Consider the following 12,500-nt stretch of genomic DNA (forward strand, 5'->3'; position numbering starts at 1 on the left):
ACCGTAATACGCAGTGTATGACCGACCGCCGAAATACCTGGCTGGAATGCGCTCCTTCTGAACTAGTGATTGGCTTGACCGCCGTCAAAATTAGCTTTTTTTACTACTTCGTCATAGTTTGTTTCACCTTTGCAGGGATGGATTTTAATGCAGGGATTTGGATTTTTTCGGGTCTCGCCGGGTTCGGGCAAAGATCTTCAGCTCTAATGCAGACCTCTCGTTCATATTAACCACGTCTCCCTTCTGTTCAGTCGAAACTGCCAAACTGCAGGTCACTTTGAAGTGCGACTCGTCACGTCACCTCTCCCTCTCTCCCCCTCCCTCTCCTCCTCCACACTGTCCCGTGATGACAATCACACATACGTTTTTGTAGGCATTAAATAAAGGATATTTAATATTTTATGACGGTATAACGGTATTGAAACTGACACCGTTGCTATTTTTAGATCCCGCGGTATACCATAATACCGTATTACCGCCCAAGCCTAATATATATATATATATATATATATATATATATATATATATATATATATATATATGTAATGTATGTATATATATGTATATGTATGTATATATGTATATATGTATATGTATGAATGTATATGTAATGGCTGTAAACTTTATAGTATTTACGCTAATGAGGCAGTCGAAACACGGTAAATTCCGGTCATACATATATACATGTGTGTATATACAGTATGTGTATATATATGTATATATGTATGTCAGACACGTGCGCGCACACACACACACACACACACACACACACAGACAGACACACACACATATTTTATGAGTATTTATTAGTATTAGACAAATTTGTAATTCTATAAATTCAATAATTCAATTAAACTTAATATTTATAAATTTATCATTTATCTGTATTTATAAGTATTTATTAGTATTATAAATTCTTTACTTTTTCATTATTATTTGTAAGTATTTATCATTTATATATTGGTAATTCAATCATCTTCACAAAAAATTAATATATAAAATAAAACTTGTCTTGAGTTTAAAACATGTATTGACCTAATTTTTTCTACTAATAGGAAATGCGCATCTCTATTTGTTATATATAAGAAACATTAAGTATAAACACTTCTAAAGCAGTATTAAACACTGCTGCTTATTTATCAGCTCAGCTTGAAAGAGCATGCAGCAATAGTCCAGAGCGAATTACACGGGTATTTCACAGACTAATGTCAGTCACATGACAGCTAAACCGTTCAATGGTGTTCAGTCAGTTCTCTAAAACAAAACACAAATGCCTCTGGGATTTTAAAAACTTGATGAAAGCCAGTTTAAATGGTACTGAAATTTGAGCTGAACAATGTGCTAGTTAGTAGGGTTTTTACTTCACAATTCACATTTTTACCACAAATCTACTATTATAACACTAACTGTATTGATTTCTGCTATTTTCTGCACTTTGTAGGTCATGAAATATAATATTTAATCTCAAATCAAAGTAATGTAGTATAATGTTTAATTACAAATACCATAAGAAACATAATTGAGATGCATTAATCTGCAAATTTATGAAAATGAGCTCAAGTTACTGAATGCGCATTTCTAAGAAATTGTTTTTATGTGATTAAGTTTATTTTTTAGTCAGTTCAACTTATTTAAAGTGATGTCAGAGTTTACAAATTCAAAACAAAAATAAAAACCGCATCTGTAATCGTTTCTTGGAAATAGCTAAAAGTATCCGCTGCAAAAGTCTTTGAAATTGATTCTTTGGGAAGTTATTACATGTATGTGTGTTATAACACCTGTGTTGCTACCAAATCGGTGAGTGCTGGTTGTTGTCATATCATTTGTTTGACGCCTTGTTATTGTGTATTTTTTCTTTAATGCATGTTATACTGTGTCTGTAATGTTTTTTTTTTTTTTTGTTGCCAACAGAAAGTATGCCAAAGCAGAGACATTGATGACCGTAACTGACCCAGTGCATGACATCGCCTTTGCTCCTAATCTGGGGAGATCCTTCCATGTGCTGGCAATAGCGACCAAAGACGTTCGCATTTTCAAACTCCTACCACTGAGGTTAGTAGGTGGTAAATAAAATATGCAGCTAAGCTCAATAGGGATCTCAAACAAGATTTTAATGTATGGACAAAAATGAGCATGGGCAGTTAGGTTATATTTGAACTGTTTTTAATATTATTAGATAAAAGGTTTAATACCTCTCTTATAAGTTCCATTATTGTTTCTGCAAATAAACGACTGGAACGATCGGAATGAGCTAATATTATTATTATTATTATTATTATTATTATTATTAATAATAATAATAATAATAATATATCAGTAAATAAATAATTCAGCTTCCCTTCAAATGAATATATAAATTTTTTACTCGCTGTCCCCCTGTTATTTAGTGTTTCGTGTATCATTAAAGGGATGGTTTAGACAAAAGTTAACATTAAAACACACACGGCTTGCTCTATTCTATTAAACACAAAAGAAGATACTTTGTAAAATGAAGTCAAACAGAAGTCAATAGCTGCTATTAGGAGTTTGGTGCACCACCAACATGTAATTTCTCTGTCAAGCTGCTCTCACCATAAAACCTTTTATTAGAATGTGAAATTTTAAGTACCATTAGACAATTTTTATCATGAAAACACTGGATGTTTTTAAAAAGATATTTGGAGGAATTTTAAGTTATTAATCAAATATTGAATTAAAAAAAACATTTTTAACTTTTATTATACGATTTTTGTGAATTTTATTTATTTCTATTTATATATTTGTTTGTGTATCTTTTCTTATTAAAATATGAAGGCTTCCTTATCATGTCATGTTTTTATGTATATTGCCATGAAATTAAGTTACGTTTTCTTAAAAGCGTTCTTTAACATATCTTCCTATCTATTAGTCATAAATGAAAGAAATGTCCACTTATCAGTACATCTTGGGAGGATATTTTTCAAACAATCTCAGAACTGTAATATGTTTATTTCTAAATACCCCAATATTTGTTTTTTGAATGATGACTATGATCTTAAATGTTTACCAACATAGGATATGTCATACTGCACTAATTGCGAATAAGAAGGTTATTTTAAAATTTTTGTCTCAATCCCACATTCACAGTGGACAAAATTTGGCTTAAATTAGGGCTGCAACTAACGATTATTTAAAGAATCGATTAATCTGTCAATTATTTTTTCAATAAATCGGATAAAAAAAAAGAAGAAGAAAAGTATTAAAGGTGCAGTAGGTGATCTGCCAAAATGCTAATCGGTTAGCATATTATCTTTGGACGGCGGTAAGGGACTTTGATTCGAAACCCCACCTCCTGAAATTGGGAACGCGCACACCGCGTCACAACAGCAGACAACCCACTAGTTCATGTCATTCGCCAGTTAGTTAGTGTTTCTTGCCGGCGGCGTGCAGAAATTACACTTATTACTAAGCCATACTTGCATGCTATTTCCGAGCGAATATTCAGAGTAGCATGGTAAACAGTATAGGAAGCCTGTCATTGTTCAAAAATGACCCAATGTGAATATAAAAGCAACTTCAGCTCAATAAAGCAGGTTAGGCGGAATAGCGCTATTTACCGATGTTTAGTTGTTAAATTAAATAAAAATCTACATTATCGATGCTGTAAACCGCACCAAAGCTCAGTTTGATTTTCTTAGTTGCTGCTCTTAAGGTAAACGAGCTAACGCTAACTTGTCATGCTTGTCAAGCTGCATAACGAGTAAAACATCAGCACCAGGGACTTTATGGTCCTCACTTCAAAATGTAACAAAACCTCTTTTCTCCTCATCCCTGTCTATGAGGTGTCGAGCTCTGTATCAGTGCGCGAGAGAGACCATTTGTACTCTGCTCCACGCTGAACTAAAGTGTTTTTAATAATCAAACATCCTCCTTTCATGCGACACAACGAATCGATTATGAAATTCGTTGCCAACGCAATTAGTAATCAATCTTTATTGATTTAATCCATTCGCTGTTGCAGCCCTAGCTTAAATATTGTAATATTATAGCATTCTACAGCTAGATTGAACAAAGCTAAACCTAAAACTATTAAATGATGGTTTGAGTTTATAGAGAAACTTTCTTCTTTGGTAACTAGATAAACCAAAGTGTACTGAAAGATAAATAGTAATGTATTAGAGGAGTATAAAGGTCACTTCCCACCTCACAGTTTCTTCTTTTCCTGTTTATTGTTATTTATTTAATTTCTTATGTATTTTCCTTAAATGCAAACCCTGGCTTATATATAGTTGTTGCTAGCTATGAATGCTGTAATTTTTTTCTGTAATAAACAATCACAAAAAATAAATGAAAGAAATTAAAAAAAAATGGTAGTTGAGTAAATGATAACAAATGATTTACATTTTTTAATGCGGAGGTTATTCCGTTTATTTAAAAACTATGCTTGTGTTATCCTCACAATGTAAGGATCTGGTTGATTGCTTTGTTACAGTTGTTTGTGTTTTGTTTCTGCCAGGAGAGAGAGCGCCAACAGCTCTGGTCCCACTAAGTTCGAGGTGCAGGTGATGGCTCAGTTTGACAGTCATAACTCTCAGGTGTGGCGCGTGAGCTGGAACATAACCAGCACGCTGCTGGCCTCCTCTGGAGATGACGGCTGTGTGAGGCTCTGGAAAGGTCAGTCGTCAACTCAGTCTGCTACCTGCGGAGTGAACCTTTTGAACTCCATTTCACCATGAAAGTTCATTATTATTGCCTATAGAGATGATCTTTACAGTCTATATTAGGAAGTTGGTTTCCACAAATTCCCAAGAACAAATGTGTCAAACTCAGTTCCTGGAGGGCCACAGCTCTGCTAAGTTTAGTTCCAGCCTAACTTCAACACACTTGCCTGTGGGTTTTAAACAAGCCAGAAGGACTGAATGAGTTTGATTAAGTATGTTTAATTAGGGTTAAAGCTAAAATTTGCAGATCTCTGGCCATCCAGACACTGAGTTTGACACTTTTGCCTTAAATATTTAGGGTGTACTCTAGGGCTGCAACTAACGATTATTTTAATAATCAATTAATCTGTAAAAAAAAAAAAAAAAAAGCATTATTTTCCAACCGTTTATTTAAAAAAGCTCATCCCTGAGCTGTCATAATAATAATAATAATATTAATTATAATATTAATACAATAAAAAAACTAAGTAGTTTTGTCCTGTTTTCAATACAAATATCTAAATACTTTTAAATCAAGATGCATACTAGACACATGAAATAGCATAAGAAATGTCTTGTTTTCTGGAAAAAAAAACACCTCAAAATTAAGTGATTGTTTACTTAAAACAAGTTAAATTATTTGTGAATTAGGTAAGAAAAATTATCTTAATGAGATATAATCTCAAACAGAAGTTTTGCCTGTTCACATAAACATGTAAGTGATCATGATCTATGATCATGTACACGGCCGTCGCCATGTTTACGTGCGGTCGCACATTTATTCAAAAAAAGCAGAACACGCAGCATTTAGCAAGTAAATTCACCAGTTACTCCCCAAATACATGCAAGTACGTGGCTGGTGAACTTAGAGAAGAGTAGATTCAACTTTATAGTTACTTTTACTATGTGTATCTGATATGAATAAAACACATCGGCAAATTATATTTCTATGGATTGTTAGATTTCTTTGTGTGTTTTTCAAACTCTAAATGTTTTGTTTTACTAGTACGTGTGTGTATTCACATGTCTAAAACATAAATTAAGCATTAGGCGGTTAAAATGCTGCATAATTGTGATAATAAGACACGTCTTTCTCAGCGGGGTTAAGTTGGTTCTGTTTTCGAAAAAAACAAAAAATGAAAAAAAGCAGCACTTTTCCCATGGTCCCTTACTGAAAGCTCTGCTCAGCGCCAAAGCTCAGTTTAATTTTCGCAGTAGCCGCTCTAAAAGTAAACGAGCTAACATTAACTTGTCTTGTTTGTCAAGCTAGATAACAAGTAACAAGGGATTTTACGGTCCTCACTTCAAAACGGACCAAAAGTAGGACCCTGTTGCTGAACTCCCTTCCTCCTCATCCCTGTATGAGGCGCCGAACTCTGTATCAGTGTGCAAAAGACAGAGAGAGATCATGTTCACTCCATTCTGCGCTGAACTAAAGTCTTTTTTAATAATCAAACTTCTCCGTTTCACGTAACAAAACGAATTGATTATGAAATTCGATGCCAACGCAGACCTAGTGTACTCACACTAGGCTATCTGAACCATGCCTACACTTTTGACCCCCATATCCCAGATCGTTTGATAAGTGTGAGTGCGAATTGCTTTGTTTTAATGGCCGGCCCCGACCCGGTTGGATGATGTTTGGTTTGGGCTTGTGTGCGTAACACGTAGTGTGAACATGCAGCATCACATTTAAGGGACTGTTATATATAGATTTATTAATCATTTAAAAGAGAATAGTGATGCATTTTGAAAATCTCTCACAATTTCTCCACACATTTCTGCAACAACTCTGTAAGTAAAGTGTATCAATTTAATTAAATGATCAACAAATAATTTATCGACAGTAGGGCTGCACAATATATCATTTCAGCATCGATATCTCAATATGCACATCCATCCACAATAGGCACATCACAGAAAGTGCAATGTTATTGATTTTTTTAATGTAAGGATTATAGTTTGGCAGTCACAGTTCAGAACACAGAAGGTTTTTGCAGTCACTGAAGAGTTTACCCATAATGGACTGAAAGTTTATTATTTGTGTGTTTGAGGCCTGTGACTGCGCATTCAGGCACAAGAGTTTAAAATATTCAGGAACATCAAAGTCTACTGTTTGCAAACTGAAGATGTCTTTTTTTATTGTTTATACATTAAAGACTATATAGTGTGATTTTTACATTCGATTAATCGATTTCTTTACCTGAATACTGTGGCATAGATTCAGCAACATACTGAAAATAATTCTCAGAGATTTTGGTCTATATTGACATGATAGCATCACACAGTTGTGAATCTCATTCCACCACATCCCAAAGATGCTCTATTGTATTGAGATCTTGTGACTGTGGAGGCCATTTGAGAACAGTGAACTCCAGGTAATGCTCAAGAAACCAGTCTGAGATGTTTTGCGCTTTGACATAGCGTGTTATCCTGCTGAAAGTAGCCATCAGGAGATGTGTACACCACGATCATAAAAAGATGGACATGATCAGCAAGAATACTTAGGTAGGCTGTGGCGTTGACACAACACTCAATTGGTACTAATAGGCCCAAAATGTGCCAAGAAAATATCCCCCACACCATTACATCACCAGCAGCCTGTACTGTTAATACAAGGTAGATTGGATCCATGCTTGCATGTTGTTGACGGCAAATTCTGAACCTACCATTCATATGTCACAGCAGAAAGCCGTTCAACTCTGACCTCTGGCATCAACAAGGCATTTGCGCCCACAGAACTGACGCTCACTGGTTATTTTTTCTTTTCTGAACCATTCTCTGTAAACCCTAGAAATGGTTGTGCGTGAAAATCCCAGTAGATCAGCAGTTTCTAAAATACTCAGACCAGCCTGTCTTGCACCAATTCAAATTCGCTTAAGTCACCTTACTTCCCCATTCTGCTACACAGTTTGAACTGCAGCAGATTGTCTTGACCATAGGTCATAGGACCATAGACCATAGGAACGCAGACAGGGGCGGAGTTGAAAACAGAGGCGTCAATCCGGACACTTCGGGGCTTAAAGTTGCTGCAGTCATGATGACCGATCGCATGGGGTCATCATAATTTTTATTTTTATTTTTTCATTTATAACAACAAAAGATTTACAAATATAACAGAATACAGTGTCTACAAACTTTAGTTCATTTTTAAACTAAGAATATTATGAATTAAATATATTATAAAAGCATGAGAGAAATAAAGGGAAACGAGAGGGTAATATAAACATAAAAACGAACCAGCCTATTAAATACAAAGCAATAAGCACAAATTCTTGGAGTTTAAACATCCCTCTAGGCTAATACTGCCTGTTTGAATATGCTAAAAAGAGGTTTACATTTATTTACATTTATCGATATGAAACTTTCCAATATATATTATTGTAAAACCCAAAACAAGGTGTTTGAATTAAGTCTTAAACAATGATTAAGATTATTTTGCATAATGAAAGCATTTTCAAAAAAGCACTTTAATCCAAAAAGATTGAACAAAACGACATTCCTAAAATAAGTGAGCTACACTTTCAGGAGAAGTTTCCCAGAAAAACCAGTCATAAACAGCGAGACAGGAAATAAAAAAAAAAATATATATATATATATATATATAGATTTCGATCGATCTGCGCAACACTGCATGAAGTCTAACGCCCCATAAGGTCTAAATGCCTCAATGCATTGAGTTGCTGCAATGTGTATGGCTGATTAAAAATTTGCTTTAACAAGCAGTTGGACAGATGTACCTAATAAAGTGGCCGGTGAGTGTATATCGCAGTAAAACAGAATATCACAGTCAGTCATGTTTGAATATCAAGTCAGATTTTTCCAACATTGTGCACCCCTAATTGACAGTAATTCTTTGGCATCCCTAGTTTAAATTTCTGAAACTAAAAATTAAAACAATATTTTGCAATATTCTTGTTTTTATCATTTTTCATGTAGCCTTAATGAGCTTCGAGACTAATATGATGTGAAATGTGAAATAAAACCCAGTGTGAGTTCTGTTGTGAAATGTTTGTCTGCAGCTAATTACATGGACAACTGGAAGTGCACAGGGATCCTGAGAGGAGATGGGAGTCCAGTGAATGGCTCTTCTGGACCCTCTGCTGCTCTGAGTGCTGTCGGCGTCCCTGGAGCTGCTCAGATGATTGTAGGCGCAGCTACTGCTGGCAGGTGGGTAGTGCTGCTGAGATTCACAATTTAGCAGTTTGACCCGACACTTCATTGATTTGGCTTGAACTTTAACAGCTAACGTATACAAATTAATTAAATATAGAAGATAGGTGGAATCTGATTAAATATCTCAAATGCAATTAGTACATTTCATGCTCTGGTTCCAGAACTATATACATTTTTTTTTAATCAACAGATTTTTGTAAAGACTTCTTAAAGCATTAGAAGCCATGAACCAGGAACGACCTAAACTATTATTAGATGCAAAATGTGGTTAAAAGTCAAACAAAAAAATGTACTTACTGTAACCGCTTTAGTGTGGGCATGCTTTGCTAAAACAAACAAAAAAATAATAATAACAATGGATTTTTAAATAAATGATGCATTCAAAATATGCATGCCTTACTGCCAATCCGTTTGTTAAATGTAACATCACGCAAAGCGACTTCCGTGTCCAAGCGCTATATCAAACTCTTTGGGGAGACTCAGCAAATGGTAATAATAAACGTTTACAAAGCGATGTAATACTTTCGAAAGTCACAATCATAATAGATATAACCATGCCTAATATCCGTTGGCCAGAAAATCATTCATTTCTTTAAAAATTGCTTAAATTTTGGTATTTGTGATGCAGCAAATCCAGAGACTGCGGTGTACACCATGATTTTATGTAAAATTCACTTTAATGAGTGACATTAACGAATATTTTCTCATTTCAAATGAGTAGCGGCGTGGACCCGGAAACGGTATTCCATACGTCACCGATACACCACGACATAACAAGCGGATAGAAAAATTATATATCACTTAGATTTTTTTTTAAATAAGTTTAAGTAAAATGTTAATATTTATTTATAAATGACAATACCTGATAATATGTTTTATAAATTTTTAAGTATTTTCATTTAAACCAAAAATTTTACTTAACTTTTCTGAAGTGAACATGAATTTTTTTAAATAAATAATAAATAAATATATTATAAGTCATGTCTAAAACATGGTACTTTATTTATTTTATGCTGAACAAATTTGGCATGGAAATAACTTTATTAATGTGGAAGAATCATCATCAACAGTAGCTTGCAGAATATTAAAAAACTGTTATAATGTATATAAATCCTAAATCCAGAGAGATGAGAAGTTTTAAGTGATGCCAATACAAGGTATACAAATATTTTAGCATTTCAATAGTGTCAAGAAACATTATGGTGGAGCTAAAAGTTATTTTTAACTCTCTGATGGGGATTTATTTGGTAGCTGGTTGCATTATTTGGTATCATGGTACCATCTTCGTTTTTAAAGGTTTAGAAGTTGATGTTACAAAACAAATGTTTATTGAGAAAATTCCCTGTGAAATGTAGTTTTTACTTCAGCTGTTGCACTTTAAAAGTCTGGCATGTTAATTAGACTTTAGTTAGCTTTAAAGGTGCAGTATGTAAGTTTGACACCCAGTGGTTGAACTAGGTATTGCATTCTTAGAAAAAAAAAATGCAAGTGAAGGTTGCCAGATTGAGGACCAACAGGAGCGAGTGACTATCGAGCCTAAAGGCTGATTTAAGTCGTGTTCTATATAAAAGCAACGGCGCACCATAGAGGGAATATTTTCCATATTAAAATGAGTTTTTGTTCTAACAAACACCTCAAATTGATTATATTAGAAACAGCTTCTATTTCTTGCAGCTGAACAACAAAACACTGAAAATGATCACCTCAGGTGAACCTCGTGCTTTATTCAGTGTTAAATGCTAACAGTTTGAGTTTGAATGCCATTTTACAAGACATTGATTGCCTTACTAAAAGCAACAGCAGATAGTTCTCCTCAGATCTTGAAAATTACATTTAAAATGGAACTTTATGCTGCGTTCACACCAGACGTGAAAGAAGCGTCAAGCACGAGTGATTTACATGTTAAGTCAATGCAAAGATCCAAATAGACATCCTGCGGCTTGATATGCGCGAATGATGTGTTTCACGCAAATGAAGCGGCTCAAGTTGGAAAATCTGAACTTCAGCGGACATTCAGGCCGCATTAACCAATCAGGAGCTTGCTCTTATAGGGGCGTGATTATGACGTAGTGCCTGTTGGCCAGGACAACGAACATCAGTTCTTGCCGACACAGGACACCAGACAACAGTTCATCAAACTGGGCTCAGCTCAATCAGAAGCACCACTGAGAGCTTCCATCATCCAGGTATAGTTTCTGGAGGAGTTTTTGAGCTCACAGAGCTGGGTGCACCTCAGAATGGATCTAGTGGACTCAGACACGGCTCCAAAAGCACATAAACACAGCTTATCTCTCAATAAAATCTATGTTAGCCGTTTAGCAACCAAAGCTAGAGTCACTTTGCAGACCTAAGCCATGCCCATGACGTGAATCCGTGTCTATTGTGAAGTGATTTTTTTATGCAGGAATGAAGCGAGTAAACTCGATGTTCATGGGTCTATTTACGTGCAAATAGCATGTTCCGCATCTAATTAATTGCTGATTAATAACCTTATGTGGAACTCTGAATCTGCATCTCAATTCGTAGTCTGCTACTGTCTACCGGAGGTTGCATTTCGGTCACTGACACGTGCTTTAAAAGCCTTTCTGACTAAATAAATGAAATATGTTTAAAAGAACCAAAACAAAGACAGAGTTTCGGCACGCAACAGGCAATTTCAAAGCAGAATATCTGACTTCAGCATTGTTTTTCACATAAACAAGTATGTTCACTTGGCATGTTTCTTAAATATCTGCAAACATGTTATGGTATTTCAGCCTGATCTCAGGAGAAAACGTAAGTATTTTACGTTTTGCCAGTTTAGTGGCTAATACGTACAAATTAGTTCGAGTTTAGTCATATGAAATTGTACGATTTTGTACGATTTTGGCACCTAACCCCACCCCTAAACCCTAGGGGTGTACGAATTAGATCGTACGAATTTATACGAATTAGCCACTAAATCAAAAAGTTGCGAATTGCCGTGAGATTGTGTTGGGTATTTTCATGCTTTAGAAGAGTCAAAAGCTTCCATACAGCACCTTTAATTATTTTTATAGTTCAAAAATGCTGCTTCACTTTTATTGCTTTATTTAAATAGTTTTTTTTTATATATAAAATGTATTTGACTGCATTTATCTATTTTTAACTTGTTTGTGAATTATACATAATTATGTGTCTTATTTTTAACAGAAAGAAAGCTCAGCTGATGCCAGGCTAACAGCATAGTGTGCTGATTGGCTGCTTGCTGCATGCAAATGCACAGGATTGGACGAGACCTCATTGACCCCTTCCCCTGCACGGTGTGGCACCTGCACACTCTTCTAGCTACTAATCCGACAGAAGTGTGTGTGTTGATGATTTCTAAAGCGGCTGATTAAGGAACTTTGCCTGTGTGTGTTTTGTTCAGTGGCACTTACCTGACATTGAGCATTTTTGTTTTTTATCACTGAACAACTAAACATGATTCCCATCATCAATACGACTTTCTTATTATTAATTGTTGAATGTGGTGATATTTGAATCCTTCTAAGGTCATTTTAAAGCTTCAAACATGAATCTTGTCAAAAGAGTTGTAGACGTGATAGCTTTTAAAGAAAGAGTTCACTCAAAAACGAAATATTTCCTATGTTTGTCTTCATATTCATTTAAAAAATGCAGTTTGTTCTAACTACACATTTAAAATGA

At 34.9% G+C, this 12,500-nt stretch overlaps 1 protein-coding gene across 2 annotated transcripts in view; it reads left to right on the forward strand.

Moving 5' to 3' along the window:
* Window positions 1–12,500, forward strand: part of seh1l (SEH1-like (S. cerevisiae)) — a 26,174-nt gene that overhangs the window by 9,018 nt on the left and 4,656 nt on the right. Inside the window, exons 6-9 of one of the 2 annotated variants that reach the window (NM_199923.2) lie at window positions 1,912–2,052; window positions 4,475–4,632; window positions 8,681–8,828; window positions 12,006–12,500. The exon at window positions 12,006–12,500 is cut by the window's right edge and continues 1,152 nt beyond it. In NM_199923.2, coding sequence (NP_956217.2) covers window positions 1,912–2,052; window positions 4,475–4,632; window positions 8,681–8,828; window positions 12,006–12,033 — 475 coding nt within the window. In that variant the 3' untranslated portion in view covers window positions 12,034–12,500. The remainder of the gene's footprint in view (window positions 1–1,911; window positions 2,053–4,474; window positions 4,633–8,680; window positions 8,829–12,005) is intronic. The other variant, XM_087294008.2, reaches the window with a different exon arrangement.

Source organism: Danio rerio, chromosome 19 (genome assembly GCF_052040795.2).
Source record: "Danio rerio strain M-AB ecotype USA chromosome 19, GRCz13ab, whole genome shotgun sequence".
Taxonomy (NCBI): Eukaryota; Metazoa; Chordata; class Actinopteri; order Cypriniformes; family Danionidae; genus Danio; species Danio rerio.